Below are 19,228 nucleotides of genomic sequence, written 5' to 3'. Positions count from 1 at the left end.
CCTATTCGACTATTACCTGCGACTATTCTGGGCACTTCACCCTCAGAGCCATTAGATGAATAAATCAATCCCACAGACCGTTTCCTTAGGTAAATGTTCAAGGTAATGGGCAAGCATACCCCCCGGGTCGTCGGCTGCTTTCTTTTCATAGAAGCTGTCTGCACTTGCTTTTGCACCTGCCTACATTATGCAAGTTGATCCTAAATTGTTTCTTGAAAAGATTAAAAACTTGTATCAGATTTGTTCCATTAAACTTTAATTTTTACTATGTTTGGGGGGAAAAAAAATATTTTTTTCTTTTTTGGCCATGCCAGTGGCATGTGGAAGTTCCTGGGCCAGGGAGTGAATCTGCACCACCGCACTGACTTTAGCTGTTGCAGGGACCCTGCCAGATCCTTAACCCACTGCACCACAAGGGAACTCCAAAACTACTTTTCTTTGGGTGTGTGGCATAAAGAAGAGTCACAGTGTTAGATTATTAAAATATATACTAAAATGAAGAGGTCTCAAATGCATGAAAATTAATTTAATTAGATATGCATCCCTGCAAATTTCATGGATGCTATGCAATGTCTAGCAATTTATATGAGTAGTTTCCCCTTGCTAGCATTTAATTTTTATGTTTAAACATATTTCTTTTCTAAACCTACTCAAGGGAGCTCCTGCCATGGTGCAATAGGATCGGTGGCATCTTGGGAACGCTCGGACACAGGTATGATCCCTGGCCCAGAACAGTGGTTTAAGGATTAGGGTCTGGCTTTAGGTTGGAACTGCAGCTCGTATCTGATCCATGTTCAGGAACTCCATATGTAAAGGGGCAGCCAAAAAACCCAAGAAACAACCAAAAAAACCTCTACCGAGTAAAACTTTTAGTATTTATTTGGACCCATGAATAACGTGATTCCAAGTATAAAGTAAAAAATACTGAAAACTTATATATATATATTTATTTTATATACTAATTTATATGCTTTTATTTTATAATTTTATATAATTTATATATTTTAATTTATATACTTAAATGTAAAAATATGAATCTAGCATAATCTAAAATCAAATGAGAATTGTTATTCTGAAAAAAATACTTGTTATGTAGTTTTTTTGAATTTATCATAAAAGGCGTTATGGCTGAATGGACATCTGTAGCTGTTATCTCTTAAGGATTCAATCTTAAAAATATTTGTGAAGATCCAAAAGATCTTGTGAAGATGCAAAAGCAAGTACAGATAGCATCTATGAAAAGAAAGCGACCTGGGGGTGGGCTTGAACATTTGCCTAACGAAACAGTCTGCAAGGTTGATTTATTCATTTAATGGCTCTGAGGGTGAAGTGCCCAGAAGAGTCATAGATAATGGTCGAATAAGAATAACTCTGATAGGAGTTCCCGTCGTGGCTCAGTGGTTAATGAATCTGACTAGGAACCATGAGGTTGCAGGTTCGATCCCTGGCCTTGCTCAGTGGGTTAACGATCGGCGTTGCCGTGAGCTGTGGTGTAGGCCAAAGATGCAGTTCGGATCCCGTGTTGCTGTGGCTCTGGTGTAGGCCGGTGGCTACAGCTCCAATTAAACCCCTAGCCTGGGAACCTCCATATGCTGCAGGAAGCGGCCCTAGAAAAGGCAAAAAGGGAAAAAGACAAGTAAATAAATAAATAAATAATAAATAATTTAACTCTGATAAATAACAGTGAGTGAATCAGGCTTCCACAGTGAAGAAACAATTATTTGAAGGCAGAATTCTAGGACACAAGTGAGAGCAGATAAGGCCTAAAATGTTGAAAGTCAGAAAAAAGACTCTTCAGAGATTTTCCTACTCTATAATTTGTTAGATCTACTTATCCATCTAAAAATCATCTCTAGGAGTTCCCGTCGTGGCGCAGTGGTTAATGAATCCGACTAGGAACCATGAGGTTGCGGGTTCGGTCCCTGGCCTTGCTCAGTGGGTTAACGATCCGGCGTTGCCGTGAGCTGTGGTGTAGGTTGCAGACGCGGCTCGGATCCCGCGTTGCTGTGGCTCTGGCGTAGGCCAGTGGCTGCAGCTCCGATTCAACCCCTAGCCTGGGAACCTCTATATGCCGTGGGAGCGGCCCAAGAAATAGCAACAACAACAACAACAAAAGACAAAAGACAAAAAAAAAAAAAGACAAAAGGCAAAAAAAAAATAAATAAATAAAAATAAAAATCATCTCTAAAATCTAGGTGAGGCACGCCTTCTTTTCCCTTTCACACATTATATTAAATACGCTTCTAAGAGGACTCACTCTAAAGGCAATTTCTTAGAAACAATCCCCCAAATCCCCTGACACTATTTCTAGGATATGCACCTTGGAGCTGCTTCCAGTAATATCCCCTAGTTCATCTCTCTCAATAATATCCTTCCAGTAATTTCTTCCCAAATATCTGGTATATCTTTCCCAGACTAGAAACCAGTGTCTTCAGAATACTCGTATACCAATGATCTGTTTTAAGTATTGCTTTCTCTGTTAGGACACCAAAATGGTAAAAACAAGGCCAAGATAAGGCAGTGATAGTACAGTGGGAAAAATTCACTGTATTACAAACTAGGCTTCATAATACCAACTGCTGGCGAGGATGCAGAGCAACTAGAACTCTCATTCATTGCTGATGGGAATACAAAACGGTACAGCCACTTTGGAAAACAGTTTGGCAGTTTCTTATAAAGTTAAAATACACTTTCCAGGTGACTCAGCAATCTTGCTCCTGGTATTTACCAAGAAAAATTCAAACAAATGTACACAAAAATATGTACGTAGTTATTTACAGCAGCTTTATTTATAGGTGCTCCCAAATGGAAACAACTCAAATGTCCATCAATGGGTGAATGAATGGATTAACAAACTGCTACATCCACACAATGGAATATTAACCAGCAATAAAAAGGAACAGATTACTAATATGTGCAACAACATGGACAAATCTTTTTTATGGTAAGTAAAAAAAATGCAGACTGAAAAGAATGATAATTTTATTTATATGATGTTCTGTGAAAGGATATTATCTTTTGTTGAAAAGGCAAAACTATAGGGATGGAAAGAGATCAGTGGTTGCTCGGACTGGAGTTGGGGAAAGGGGGTCACCTCAAAGAGGGACACAAGAGGGAATTTTCTCCAGTGATGGAACTATTTTATATATTGATTGTGGTGGTGGTTACACAACTGTGTGCATTAGTCAAAAATCACAGAATCGTAAGCGAAAAAGGGTGAATTTTACTATAGTTATATCTCAATTTAAAAAAATTGAGAAAAAAAAACCTGGGATTAGTTACAGACTGGCTATGCGCAAGCCACCTAAGACTCATTTCTCCTTTTACTAAATAGAGATAACATTAACTCTAAAAGATTTCGAGTGAGGAACAAATAACTAAAAACCTTTATGAACTTAAAAGTTCAACACAAAAACTGTACACTAGGGGAGTTCTCTTTGTGGCTCAGCAGAAATGAATCTGATTAGCATCCACGAAGACGCAGGTTTGATCCCTGGCCTCACTCAGTGGGTTAAGGATCTGGTGTTGCCGTGAGCTGTGCTGTAGGTCGTAGATGGGGCTTGAATCCCGAACTGCTGGGGCTATGGCATAGGCCGGCGGCTATAGCTCTGATTCAAGCCCTAGCCTGGGAACCTCCATATGCCATGGGTACAGCCCTAAGAAGACAAAAAAAAAAATTGTACACTAGGCATGGGCCATACAATGATAAATAAGGCAGAGGTACACCTGGAGTTCTCTGGTAGCCTGGTGGATAAGGACTGGGCATTGTCACTGCTGTGGTTTAGGTCATTGCTCTGGCACAAGTTTGATCCCTGGCCCGGGGAACCTCTGCATGCCATGGGCATGGCCAAAACCAAAAAACCAAAACACAAAGGAGAGGCACATTAAAGAAACTTACTGCTAGTGGGAAAAAGAGATAAAACAGGTAATTTTTTCTTTTTTGGCTTTTTTTTTAGGGCCGCACCTGCAGCGTATGGAGGTTCGCAGGCTAGGGGTCCAATTGGAGCTGTTGCCGCCAGCCTATACCAGAGCCACAGCAGTGCCAGATCCGAGCCGAGTCTGCAATCTACACCACAGCTCACGGCAACGCCAGATCCTTAACCCACTGAATGAGGCCGGGGATCAAACCCGAAACCTCATGCCTCCTAGTTGGATTGTTTCTGCTGTGCTACAACGGGAACTCCCAAAACAGGTAATTATTGAATAATATGGAAATACAATGACAGAGATATGAGTAGGGCAGTTAGAGGCCAAGAAGAAGGGGTATCCCAGGAAAAAGTATAAATTATTTCACATAGAATAAAATGCATCATAAATTGAATATAAATGGCTCAATTACAGTGAGTTGCTCACGTGAGAAGTCATTAATGAACACAGACAACTAGAATCCAATAATCTTAGCCCAACATGATTTTAAAAATTCCTAAAGTGGTAAAAATCATGACAAAATGGAAAAAGTACCTCACGATGATTTAGAAGTTGTTCCAAATCTAAGGCCATCTGATTCTTCATCTGTTGTAAAGCGGACTTTTCTTTATTTAAATTGCTGTGAGAAAAAAAACCACACACCAACTTTTAAAAAATTGTCACATTAGCATAAATTTGGAGTTCCCATTATGGCTTAGAGGTACCTAACCTAACTAGTATCCATGAGGATGCGGGTGTGATCCCTGGCCTTGCTCAGTGGGTTAAGGATCTGGTGTTGCTGTGAACTGCACAGACATGGCTCCAATATGACCCCTAACCTGGGAACTTCTACATGCTGTGGGTACGGCCCTAAAAAGACAAAAGAAAAAAAATTCCTATTAGCATAAATTTAATCAAATAATAAATAGTAAGACTAAAAACAAATCTAATGGTTTGAATTAAAGAGAAATTAAATTTATATTTCATAAAGATATCTGATCAGTGACTGCAACATTTGATTTAATTAATGGTCTAGCTTTTTTATAAGAATACTTTTTCTTTCTTTGTTTTTTTAAAATGTTACGGCTGGAGTTCCCGTCATGGCTCAGTGGGTTAAGGATCCGGCATTGCTGTGATCTGTGGTGTAGGTCACAGTTGCAGCTCGGATCCGGTGTTACTGTGGCTGTGGTGTAGGCCAGCACCGGTAGCTCCAGTGGAACCCCTAGCCTGGGAACCTCCACATGCTGCAGGTGCAGCCCTAAATAGACAAAAAGACCAAAAAAAAAAAAAAAAAATTATGGCTGCACTCACAGCACATGGAAGTTTCTGGGTCGGGGCTGAATCCAAGCTGGAGACAGAACCTGCACCTCTGCAGTGAGCCAAGCTGCTGCAATCAGATTCTTAACCCCCTGAGCCACTGTGGGAACTCCAAGAATACTTTTTAACAACCATTTGACAATGCAACTGAGATGGTTTCTGAGAATGCTTTTCTGCCCAGTAGGGACATAAAATTAGTGTTTTAAAGATGACTAGTTGCTCCTGAAATGTAAAAGACAAAGTGGGGCTTATGCATAAAAGGTAAAAAGAAAGTACATATGGGCACCACGTTAAAATTCAAGACACTGGAAGTCAAATTAAAACATTTATCCTTAAAACCGAAAGTAGTATTTTATAATTTACCACATATTAAATTATCAGATATATAACTGAGATAGATAAATGAATTAGATAGTTATAAACAATTTTTTTCTCCAAATTCTTAGTTCAGTGTTCAATTTCTAAGTGCATTGTGAATTTCTCTTTGATATGACTTATTTTCTGATAAGAAAGAATGAGAAGCCTAATTGTAAGGACATACTAATATTTTAAAAGACAAATATTTGGGGCCTGTCTTATACTGTCTGGAGTTTTATTATTCAACATATAAAAATTAGAGGAGTTCCCAATGTGTCTCAGTGGGTTATGAACCTAACTAGTATCCATGAGAATGTGGGTTCGTGCTCAGTGGGTTAAGGATTTGGTGTTGCCGTGAGCTGTGGTGTAGGTCGCAGATGAGGCTTGGATCTGGCATAGCTGTGTCTGTGATGTAGGCTGGCAGCTACATCTCCGATTAGACCCCTAGCTTGGGAACTTCCATATGCTGCAGGTGTGGCCCTGAAAAGGAAAAAAATAAATTATAGCCATTAAATAAAATGTTCTTTGAAAGCCACTGGGATGAGTTTACTCAGCCAGCACTACAAAAAAGATTAAGAAGTGCCCATGAACTGAAGCAACATAATTCCTTAAATGTCAAACAAAAACTGTGAGGGTAAAACTAATGAGAACTGTTTTGCTGAATAGGTAAGGCATGTTAAGTTAAACTTTAAGAACATGGAATGCCACCAATTTTTAAAATATTAGGGACAAGTTATTTATTTATTTGTTTGTTTTGCTTTTTTTCTTTCAGGGCCACATATGGAAGTTCCCAGGTTAGGTGTCTAATCGGAGCTACAGCTGCTGGCCTATATCACAGCCACAGCTATGCCAGACCCAAGCCGCCTCTGTGACCTATACCACAGCTCATGGCAACGCTGCTTCCTTAACCCACTGAGCGAGGCCAGGGATCGAACCTGTATCCTCATGGTTCCTACTTGGATTCGTTTCCACTGTGCCACGACAGGAACAGTAGAAAAATTTTAAAACTTCATATCAAGAGATATGAGTAGGTATTCTGGAAGAAGTGGTTATTCTAAAGACTAAGAGGAAAAAATTCACATTCTCCTCCTTCCTAATAATTGAGAACATTCCCAAGGAAGCATCATCGTTTATCCTCTGAGAAGAGAGATTAATTAGATGTAATTCTGACTTCTATTTCCAACTGTGTCACTGACTCAACTTCATGGTGTAAAGCACAACACACCACCCCAATGAACCTCAGTTTTCCCATCGGTATAAGTGGAAAACGATACTCCTGTATGTCAAAGGGATTTGAGAATTATCTAATGAATGATTCAATAAAGCACTGAAGACATAAAACTTTAAATGCTATATAAATGCTCTATTGTGTTATATAATATAATTATATATAATATATAATATAATTAATATATAACATATAATATAATATAATTAATATATAATATAATATACTAGCATTTTTATATAAATGCTATATAAAAAACTATATAAATGCTCTATTGTGTTACTAATTTAGATGGAAAAGAGTCATCTGAGGAAAACAGTAATTAAATGTCAATACAGGTAAGAAGCTCAGCAGAAAAACAAATTGACTTTTGGAGTTAGGCATCAGAGATCCTACTGAGCCAAGGATGAGTTTCCTGCTGTGGCGCAATGCGATCTCTGAGTGTCTCTGCAAGGGCAGGGATGCGGCTTCCATCCCTGGCCTGGCCCAGTGGGTTAAGGACCTGGTGTTGCTGCAGTTGTGGCGTGGGTCGCAGCTCCAGCTCACATTCAGTCCTGGGCCTGGGAACTCCATATGCTGTGGGATGGCAAAAAGAAAAAAAAAAAAGAGTAAGAAAAAAGGAAATGTCTTGCTTGAGTGCCATGTTCTGCTTGAGTCCCCCAAAGCATGGTAAAGATAAGTGTTTATGTAACTCTGAAATTTTTTCAGAATTAAAATAAATGTCCTGTAATTAAGACGAACTTTTCAAGGAACAGCCATGTGTTCGTATACATGTAAGATACAAGTTCACATACATGCACACATAGACACACAGAATGTAAACATCCACTGACATGCAGTACATACATCAGTGCATGTGTGCAAACACACATATACACACACACACACACACACACAGGCTCTCAAATAACAACAGGCCTATTAAGTAAAGTGTAGTGTAGGAACAGAATGTTGATGCAATTAAAGAATTTTGACTGAATAATTCCCTAGAAATGCTTTCTATGCAGTGTTGAATTTCTTTAGAAGTTACTATTCCATAGTTACATAACAAAAATAACCATATACCATGGAATAAAAGGTGAGCGGATAAACTGTATTACGAAGCAACTCTGTTCCATCGGCAAGATGTCGGCTCCACAGACAATACCAGGGTATATATTTTCAAATCTTAGCCTTCTCTATAATATACTCTTAAATCACAAGGGAGACTGCCTTCAACATGTGGGTCTCTAAGACTGAATGGGATGCTTATTATACTCTGTGTTCTTGCACACACAGTAATTACTCAATAGAAGTTTAGTCTCCATAAGGGATTTCATAACAGTGGAAACTTACCTTTAAAAATACAAAGCTTCTATGCGTGACTCATAAAGCAACTACCAAACAAATCTCCTTATAAGCACATCTATCGTGAATGGTATATTACACTCATAATTGTTCAATTCACTGTTAATTATTACTCAGAAATGCATGTTTATGGCTCTGTTTCACCTGCTACACGAAAACATATTCCTGATATATTGTTCCTTAACTTCCTGGATCAATATACTCAGGCTTAACCTTATAAGCCTAAGTTGTCTTTTTTTCCTAAACTACTAGTTAACAATAAATGGAGGAGTGACAACAGAGAAAGAAAATTTATTCTAGTTATTCTCTTTCCATGCTTCTTTCAGGGCTGAACTGTAGCTCTAACTATATAACCCAGGCTCTCTTGTGAATCGGTGGAGGAGAGTTAAAAGTCCTACTTTCACAACAGAGTACTACTTTGACCACACGGGAATTTAAAATACTTAATAGTAATTTCTCAAATGTTAGCTTTTAACATGTCTATAACTATTTCATTTTAGTGCATATTTACCGTACCCTCTCTAGGCATTGAATAGACTGTACAGGCAGCTAAATTTGCAAGTTCTGGGTGTAAAATATAAGGGTACTGTTTTATTTTGTAGGAAAATGATAAAGTGATTCAGTTCTTTAAAGAGATTTTATTGTATATGCTAGAGAAACATTTACAAATTAATCAGTTAATGTAAATATTCCTTATAGTTAAAATCAACATCCAGCGAAAGCAATAGGCGTTTTCAGGGAACATAATCACCTAGTAATCTTTTTGGATGGGTCATCCAATGTTTAAATTTCAAATTAATGAAGGACAAGAGGAAGGGCGGTAACATTTACTGAGTTTCCCGTGTGCCAAAGCTTCCTATACATGTTACTTCATTTAATTTTCACAGCTACCCTTTTGTGCTCACATTAGTACCTCTATTTTAACAGACACATTTACCATGAGAAAAGAAACCAGGCTGACATGTATTCAAAGCCCAAAGCCCAGGATAATTCTCCTTTTTGTGAAATGCCATTGGCTCAGAGCCCGGGGGGGATGGTAGGTAGAAATGTGATTTATCCTGCTGTATCTGAATCATTGACTGGGCTGTTTTTTATGGCATCACATCCTTTCATTCATGTCATCAGGGTGCATCTACAGCATCTCAAAAGCCATCATTAAAATGCTGAAAGATCCTTAATTTTTCCCTTTAGAAGGTAGTTGCTTCAGTGAAGAGCAAAACTTGAAATATTCCTATGAAATATTAGTTCAGAATCTACTAAAATAGTATGCAATACATTTATGAAACGCAGTTTTAAAGGTCCCAGATGTTTACCATACAATTTTTGTGTAGTTAATTCTATAATTGGCATAGTTCTTATGATTACTGTTGCTGTTATTAAGGTAGTCCTAATTTTTGTCAAAATTCAGTATATTTTGAGAAATTTATTTCTCATTTCAAAGATATTTTTCAACATAAAAATGTGTTAAAGGTAAGACAAACACTAATAATAGCAAACATTAATAGAGCACTTACAATGCGTAGCGCTTTTAATAGTGCTGTATATATTATATCATTTATCTTCAGAATAACCATATGAGCAAGGTGCTGTTGGTGCCACTCTCATTTCACAGATGAGGACACTGGCTGTAGTGTCCAAGACCATAGCTATTAGCTAGACACAAGCGGCAATGAAAATGAAAATTTTAAATAAAATTAAAAATTTAGTTCCTCAGTAACACTCACCATATCTCAAAGGCTCGACAGCCACCTTGAAGCTAGTGGCTACCACAGTGGAAAATGCAGATTTGGAATTTTTTTTATCATTACAAAAATTTGTATTGGACAATGAAATTTTAGAGAGCTTAACTGTTTTTCTCCAATTCAAATCTAAGGACTAATCTGGATTTGAACCTATGTATTCCCATTTATGTATGTAGGTATGTATGTATGTATGTATGTATCTGTCTTTTTAAGGCCATACCCATGGCATATGGAAGTTCCCAGGCTAGGGGTCGAACTGGAGCTGCAGCTGCCAGCCTACGCCACAGCCACAGTAATGCCAGATCCGAGCCGTGTCTGTGACCTCCACCACAGCTCACGGCAACACTAGATCCTTAACCCACTGAGCGAGGCCAGGAATCGAACCCACATCTTCATGGATGCTAGTCTGGTTCATTACCGCTGAGTCATGACAGGAACTCCTGTATTCCCTTTTAAGACCAACTTTTGTTGGTTTAAAAAAATTTTTTTTTTTTTGTCTTTTAGGGCCACACCTTTGGCATATGGAAGTTCCCAGGCTAGGGGTCGAATCCAAGCTCAGCTGCCGGCCTACACTACAGCCACGGCAAGAGGGATCCAAGCTTCGTCTTCAGTGTATCACCATAGCTCACAGCAACGCTGGATGCTTAATCCACTGAGCGAGGCCAGGCATCGAACTTGCGTCCTCATGGATACTAGTCAGGTTTGTTACCGCTGAACCATGACTAGAACCCCTGTTTTTTGTTTTCATTTTTGGCTGCCCAGAGGCATATGGAGCTCCTGAGCCAGGGGTCAGGTCTGAGCTGCAGTGCCAGATCCTTAACCCAATATTGCCAGGTTGGGATCAAACCTGTGTCCCAGCGCTCCCAAGAGGCTGCTAATCCCTATGTGCCATAGCAGGAGTGCTTAAAATCTGTTTTTAAAAAGTAACTTTATTGGAATTTCTGTTGTGGTGCAATGGAATCAGCAGTGTCCCTGCGGTGCTGGGACACAGGCTCAATCCCTGGCCAGGTACAGTGGATTAAGGATCCAGTGTTGCAGCACAGGTTGTAACTGATCCCTACTTAAATCTGATCCCTACCCCATTCACTTGGCAGGGTGGCCAAGAAAGGAAAAAAAGTAACTTTAATATTAAATATTTTAAGAGAGAAAATATTGTAGGCCCAATTGTATCTATCACCTCGCTATAACAATTATCAACTCATTAAAGCCCTACTTTTTTTTTTTTTGGGCTGCTCCCACAGCATGCCCAAGTTTCCTGGGCCAAGGTTCAAACCCGTGCATGGTACTGACCCAAGCCACAGCAGTGACAATGCCAGATCCTTAACCCACTGAGCCACCAGGTAACTCCTGAAGCCCTACTTTTGTGTGTGAGTGTGTGTGTGTGTGTGTGTGTGCTTTTTAGGGTCACACTTGCGGCATATGGAGGTTCCCAGGCTAGGGGTCAAATTGGAGCTACAGCTGATGGCCTACACCATAGCCACAGCAACGAGGGATCCGAACTGCATGGAGACGTACATCACAGCTCATGGCAACACCAGATCCTTAACCCACTGAGTGGTGCTAAGGATGGAACCCACAACCTCACAGTTCCTAGTCGGATTCGTTTTGCTGCACCAGGACAGAAATTCCTAAAGTCCTACTTTTAACTACTATTCTACGCTATTTTTTTGCTTCTCTTCCTTAATTATATTAGCTAATGAAAAATTATCCCTTATTCAGATTAGAACATAGGGAGGCAGTATAACATAATGGTTAAGAGTATGGAATTAGAAAGCTGACAGATCTGGATTCAAATTTTGGCCCAATCACAAAACTGTGTGTTCTTCTTAGACAACAAGTTGCTCATTCCTCTAGGGCTGAATTTGTTCATTGTTATAATTTTCTCCTATAGCTGGCTATTATTTTTCTCTGTATTAAACATTTTCAACTATCCTAATTCTTAGTAAAATAAATATTTGCATAAGTTTATTTGAAGATCAATGTGAAAGAGGTAAGTTTTTCCATAGGCCTTTTATATATATACATCCCTGTTCCAAGATTACAAAGGTAGGAGTTCCTGTCGTGGCTCAGTGGTTAAAGAATCCGATTAGGAAGCATGAGGTTGTGGGTTCGATCCCTGGCCTTGATCAGTGGGGTAAGGATCCAGTGTTGCTGTGAGCTGTGGTGTAGGCCGCAGATGCAGCTCGGATCCTGCATTGCTGTGGCTGTGGCATAGCTGGCGGCTACAGCTCTGATAGACCCCAGCCTGGGAATGCCCGTATGCTGCGGGTATGGCCTTAGAAAAGACAAAAAAAAAAGAAAAAAAAAGAAAAAAAAGATTACAAAGGTAAAACAAAACTCTATGCAAAATTTCAAATATATCAAATATGGAAGGAAAAAAGGTCTCTTGTGAGTTCTTTCCTCTGTTTCCCTAAGATAACCAAGTGCCAGTGAATGATGAGACATAATTTCTATTGCCCCAACAGCTATTTAGAACTGTTTAAATAACTCACTGAATTAATGTTTTAATGCTCATTATAAATATTCTAAATATAATTTTAACTTTAAAATTAATCTAGAAATAAAACTGTTATTTGTGTTGACACTTAAAACTTAAATGCGATTTTAAATTATTTTATTTAAATTTTATTTTTTGTCTTTTTAGGGCTGTACCCATGGCATATGGAGGTTCCCAGGCTAGGGGTCAAATCGGAGCTACAGCTGCCACCGACACAGGAACACCAGATCTGAGCTACATCTTCAACCTATGCCACAGCTCACGGCAATGCCGGATCCTTAACCCACTGAGTGAGGCCAGGGATGGCACCTGTGTCCTTAGGGATACTAGTCAGATTCATTTCCACTGAACCAAGATGGGAACTTATTAAATTATTTAAAATTATTTTATCATATCATCAAAAATTATGATTAGGAGTAACATTCTGGATCAATTAATTTGGTGGGGAATAAACGAGAATAGAATTCTTCTTTTTCTTGTCTTTTTTTTTTTTTTTTGTAGGGCTGCATCTGAGGCATATGGTAGTTTCCAGACTAGGGGCTGAATCGGAGCTGCCACTGCTGGCCTACATCACAGCCACAGCAACATGGGATCTGAGCTGAGTCTGTGACCTACACCACAGCTCATGGCAACACAGGATCCTTAACTCACTGAGCAAGGCCAGGGATTGAACCCAAGTCCTCATGGATACTAGTCGGGTTTGTCACCACTGAGCCACAACGGGGATTCCCTGGAATAGAATTATTCTGATTCATCAGAAAGAACACTCACACTTTGGAGTTAATTACCAGTAGTTTTATTTTTTTGGTTATATATTTAGGAAACCTGAATTTAAGAACTGTCTTCTCTAATAACTATATTTTCCAATAAAACTACCTTTTCCAATTCCTTAGTTTAACAATTTTCATTCCCATCTAATTCTTTGCTTTTACACTTATGACATGGCTAATAATTTATCTCATAATTTATTCTAAATAATCTTAAAATCTAATAACAATTAGGCCAACTAACTCAGCATCCACGAGTTAAAACTTTTCTTCCCATAGCATCATCCTTTCATTGTAATTTAAAAAGACGAAAATGATCATACAGATGAAGAGGTAAAGAATCTGAATGATTGTTACATGGAGTAAGTCTTCTGGATCAAGTGTCATCTAAGAGAACAATGTCAATATAAGGAAGTAAATGGAACTTATTTACACTGAGGCAATTCATGGTTTACTTCATGTAAAGGGTCAGGAGAAGAAGAGCTTAAAAATTCCTTGGCAAAGTCAACATGAATCTCAGTAAATGCGTATATTTTACCTGTTTAAAAAGTCATTCTGACTCCACAAGTGGCCCATCCCACCAAAGAATTCTAGGGAACAAGGATAGGACTGGATGGCTGCTGTGTGCCTGAGGGTGGGTGGAGTGCTTAGGTCATCAGTGTAGCACTGCTATTCCCATATATGTATAAGTATGTATACATATACATATATATATGTATATGTATTCCCATATATGTATAAGGTGGAATGTGAACACCTTAATGTGACCTTAGTTGTTCATTTGTCTTTTTTTTTTTTACCTTGGAATATGCATTTATTTTAAATAATGACTTAGTTTTTCTAAGAGAAGCTGAATATTCAATACATTTAAGACCAGCTTAGCCAAAAAAAAAAAAAAAAGAGTTCCTGTTGTGGCACAGTGGAAATGAATCCGACTGGTATCCATGAGGAAGGATGCCTGCTTGATCCCTTGCCTCCCTCAGTGGGTTAGGGATCCGGTGTGGCTCCGAGCTGTGGTGTAGGTCACAGACCCAGCTCAGACCTGGCTTTGCTGTGGCTGTGCTCTAGGCAGGCAGTTATGGTTCTGATTCGACCCCTAGCCTGGGAACTTCCATATGCCACAGGTGTGGCCCTAAAAAGCAAAAACTAAAAACACCAAAAAACCTCAAACATTTAAGACCAGCTACATTATTTATTTTTTCTTCACAATTTCAACCTAAATTCATCTATAGTAGTATTATGCACACATTAGCTTTACTTAAATCAAAGATTTGTAGAGGGTTTACCTGACATCTTTCTCAAGTTGCGTAATACACTCCTTCAGGGAATCGATCTTAGAGTCTCTCTGACGCACTGATTCAATGAGGTACCTGTAAGGTTGCTGAGTCTGGTTTAACAGAGAATTGGCCCTGTCAAGCTAAAGAAAAACAGATTTCATTAAAATCTGGACAATTTTACAAGAAACTAAAAGTGTTCAAAATATTCTAGTATAGACACAGCCCACCAGCTCTCCCTTACATGAATTACTCTGAAAAACGCTTCCAGTGTTAATATGAAGGTTTTAAAAATTATGAGTCAACATAGCTATTCTTTAAAATAATAATAAAGACTGTAAACAGGAAAGAAAAATTTTAACTAAAATATTGTTGCCAATTTTGGTTATGGGTCACCTAAATTTTCTGACCATTTGTTGGTATGAGAAGATATGTAATATAAAATTTATCTTCTTTTAATCAATATCCATTAGCTAAAAATGAAAATTTTTATTTGAACTTATTTCTAATCAAAATAATATAACACAATATAATTTAGTGCTTTTCATGCTCTTTTCCATCTTTTAAAAAAATTCTTTTTTTGGCTGTGGTGTGCAGCAGCTTGATGTGGGAATCTCAGTTCCCAGACTAGGGACTGAACCCAGGTGGAAGTGCTCAGTCTTAACCACTAGACCACTAGGGAACTCCTCCTTTCATCTTTATTTATGAACCTAAACCACTATGTATAACTTATGGACCTAAATCACTATGTATAATTAAAAATTTAAATAATTACGTTTAAAAATATAAACAACATAGAACTTACCATTTTATCCATTTGACAGTGTACTATTCAGTGGCGTTAGTACACGCATGATATGTAACCATCACTAGTATTTATTTCCAGAACATTTTCATCAACCCACACAGAAACTGTACACATTAAGTAGTAAAAACAATCCTCTTACCCCCAGTTCCCAGAAACCTCTATTTGATCTGTCTCTATGAATTTGCCTATCCTAGATACTGCATGTAAGTGGAATCATATGATATGTCAATTCGTGTCTATTTAATTCACTTAATGCAATCTTTTCAAGGTTCATCCATGTTGTACCAGGTATCAGAACTTCAATCCTTTTTATGGCTAAATAATATTCCACTGTATGTCTACAGCATATTTTATTTTTAAAAATTTTTTGTTTATCCATTCATCTGCTGATGGGTACTTGCGTTGTTTCCACTTTTTGGCTATTGCGACTAATGCTGTGCTATGTAAGTATCTGTTTGAGTCCTTGTTTTCAATTCCTTTGGGCATCTACTTAGGAGTGGAGTGGAACTGCTGGGTCATATGGTAATTCTATATTTAACTTTTTTGAGGAACTGCCAACTGTTTTTCATAGTGGCTGCATCATTTTACATTCCTATTAATGATGCACTTGGTTCCAATTTCTCCACATCCTCACCAACACAGTTATTTTATGTGCCTATGGGCCATTTGGATATTCTCTTTGGAGAAATGTCTATTCAGTTCTTTTTCCTTCATTTTAGTTAGGCTGTTTTTTTACTTTTGAATTGTAGGATTTCTTTGTATATTCTGTATATTAAAAACCTTATTTGCTAAACGATTTGCAAATATTTTCTCCTTTTTGTGGGTTTTCGTTCTCTTAACACTGCCCTTTGGTCACAAAAGTTTTTAATTTTTATGAGGTCCAACTTACCCATTTTGCTTTTGTTGCCCATATTTTTGGTGTCATTTTAAAGAAACCATTGACAAGCCTAATGTCATGAAGATTTTTCTCTTATGTTTTCTTCTATGCGTGTTATATCTTTATTTCTGAAATTTAGGGTTTTGATCCATTTTGAGTTAATTTTTGGATACAGTTTAAGATATGGGTCCAATTAACAATCTTTTATATGTAGATATGCAATCTTACCAGTACTACTTGTTGAAAAGACTGTCTTTTTCTGGGAGTTCCTGCTGTGGCTCAGTAGGTTATGAACCTGAGTAGTGTCCATGAGGACTTGGGTTCAATCTCTGGCCTCGCTCAGTGGGTTAAGGGTCACCACTGCATGAGCTGTGGTGTAGGTCACAGACATGGCTTGGATCCTGTGTGTTGCTGTGGCTGTGGCATATCTCTCAGCTGTAGCTCCAATTTGACCTAGCCTGGGAATTTTCATATTCTGCAGGTTCAGCCCTAAAAAGAAAAAAAGACTGTCTTTTCTCTGTTAAATGGTTTTCCTGACAAAGCTTTGGTAATTTTTTTTTAAAACCACTGACCAGGAGTTCCCGTCGTGGTGCAGCGGAAACGAATCCGACTAGGACCCATGAGGTTGTGGGTTTGATCCCTGGCCTCGTTCAGTGGGTTAAGGATCTGGCGTTGCCATGAGCTTCGGCGTAGGTCGAAGACGCGGCTTAGATCTGGCATTGCTGTGGTTGTGGCATAGGCCGGCAGCAAAGACTCTGATTAGACCCCTAGCCTGGGAACCTCCATATGCCACGGGTGCTGCCCTAAAAAAGGAAAACAAAGACAAAAAAAAAAAAAAAAAGACCGTTGACCATATATATGAGATTTATTTCTGTACTCTCTATTCTACTCCATCAGTGTTATATATCTATCCTTCTGCCAGTACAAAACTGCTTTGATTACTTTTACTTCACAGTAATTTAAAAAGTCTGAACATATAAGTCTTCCAACTCTTGTATTTCCTTCTCAAGATTATTTTGGTCATTTAAGGTCCTTTGAAATCCTACATAAATTTTAGGATGGGTCTTTCTACTTCTGCAAAAAATACCTTTGGGACTTTGATAGGGCCTGCACTGAATCTGTAAATCATTTTGGGTAGTAAGGTCACCTTAACAATGTAAGTCTTCTACATACAGAAGGCCAAGAAGCACATGAAAAGATGCTCAACATCACTAATCAACAGAGAAATGCAAATCAGAATTACAGTAAGATACCACGTCACATCTATCAGAATGGCTGTCATCAAAAAGACCACAAGCAACAAATATTGGTGAGGATGTGGTAAAAAGGAACACTGTCAGTGGGGATGTAAACTGGTGCAGCCACTGTGGAAAACAGAATGAAGGTTCCTCAAAAACATAAAAATAGAGCTATCCCATGATACAGCAATCCCACTTCTGGGTATATATCTGAAGAAAATGAAAACACTAATTTGAAAATATGCATGCACTGCAATGTTCATAGCAGTACTATTTACAATAGCCAAGGTGTGGAAGCAGCCGAAGTGTCCATCAACAAATAAAAGGGGAAAAAAAGATGTGGTGTGTATATATATATATGTATATATACACACAATGAAATACTATTAGCCATAACAATGAATGAAATTTTAATTGGCAAACTGTAAATTTACTATACCTTAATTTTAAAAAAATTTAAAAATGAATGAAATTTTGTCATTTACAATAACAAGGATGGACTTGAGGACATCATTGCTTAGTGAAATAAGTTAGATAGAAAAAGACAGGAGTTCCCACTGGGGTGCAGTGGAAACAAATCCAACTAGTATCCATGAGGATGAGGGTTTGATCCCTGACCTCACTTAGTGGGATGGGGATCCAGCACTGCTGTTGCTGTGAGCGGTGGTGTAGGTCGCAGATGCGGCTCGTATCCTGCATTACTGTGGCTGTGGTGTTGGCTGGCAGCTGTACATGTGATTTGACCCCTAACTTGGGAAGTTCCATATGCCTCAGGTTCAGCCCTAGAAAGAAAGAAAAATAAAAAAATACTGTATGTTATCACTTATCTGCGGAATCTAAAAAATATAATTAGTGAATATTAAAAAAGAAACAGATCCACAGATAAAGAAAACAAATTAGGAGTTCCCATTGTGGTGCAGTGGAAACGAATACAACTAGGAACTAGGCCAGGGTTTGATCCCTGGCCTTGCTCAGTGGGTTAAGAATCTGGTGTTGCTGTGAGCTGCAGTGTAGGTTACAGACACAGCTCGGATCCCGAGCTGCTGTGGCTGTCATGTAGACCAGCAGCTACAGCTCCAATTTGATCCCTACCCTGGGAACCTCCATATGCCGCAGGTGTGGCCCTAAAAAGCAAAAAGCAAAAAAAAAAAAAAGCAAAGAAAACAAACTAGTGGTTACCGGTACAGAAAGTGCATCCTATAGGGAGGGGAAAGATAGATAAGGGTAGGTGATTAAGAGGTACAAACTAGTATGCATAGAATAAATAAGCTACAAGGATATATTGCATAGGAGTTCCCTTGCAGTGCAGCAGGTTAAGGATCCAACATTGTCACTGCAGCAGCTTGGGTTGTTGCTGTGGTTTGGATTCAATCCCTGGCCCAGGAACTTCCATATGCCTCGGGCAAAGAAAGAAAAAAAAGGGTATATTGTACAGCACAGGGGTAAAAGTCAATGTTTTATAATAATTATAAAAGGAGTATAATCTTTAAAAATTGTGAATCACTGTTGTACACTTGAAATTTATACAATGTTGTAAATCAACTATACCTCAATTTAAGAAGTGAAAAAGAAAAAACAAACAATCAAATCTTCTAATCCATGAACATGGGATATCTTTCCATTTATTAGGTCTTATTTAATTTCTTTCAGGAATGATTTATAGTTTTCACTGCACAAGTCTTTTCTTTGTTCAAATTTATTCCAAAGTACTTTCAAATCAAATTGTTTTCTTAATTCTTTTTTGGATTGTTCAATGCTAGTATACTCTGTACAACTTCATATTACTCTTTTCCACTTATAATCATTCTTCTAGGTTTTTGGAGTATCTTGATTTATATTTTTTATATTTTAAGTCGTTACAAAACTACCT

At 38.3% G+C, this 19,228-nt stretch overlaps 1 protein-coding gene across 5 annotated transcripts in view; it reads right to left on the bottom strand.

Moving 5' to 3' along the window:
* Positions 1-19,228, bottom strand: part of PIBF1 (progesterone immunomodulatory binding factor 1) — a 251,953-nt gene that overhangs the window by 42,100 nt on the left and 190,625 nt on the right. For 4 of the 5 annotated variants that reach the window (XM_047756196.1, XM_047756197.1, XM_047756198.1 and 1 more), the window contains 2 exons: positions 14,448-14,578; positions 4,462-4,546 (listed from right to left, as the gene is read on the bottom strand). In XM_047756196.1, coding sequence (XP_047612152.1) covers positions 4,462-4,546; positions 14,448-14,578 — 216 coding nt within the window. Of the gene's footprint in view, positions 1-4,413; positions 4,547-14,447; positions 14,579-19,228 lie in introns of those variants that run through there. The other variant, XM_047756199.1, reaches the window with a different exon arrangement.

The sequence above is a fragment of the Phacochoerus africanus genome, chromosome 13 (assembly GCF_016906955.1).
Source record: "Phacochoerus africanus isolate WHEZ1 chromosome 13, ROS_Pafr_v1, whole genome shotgun sequence".
NCBI classification, from domain to species: Eukaryota; Metazoa; Chordata; class Mammalia; order Artiodactyla; family Suidae; genus Phacochoerus; species Phacochoerus africanus.
Note: the sequence above shows the minus strand (reverse complement) of the source record. Positions and strands in the feature narration are given on the sequence as shown.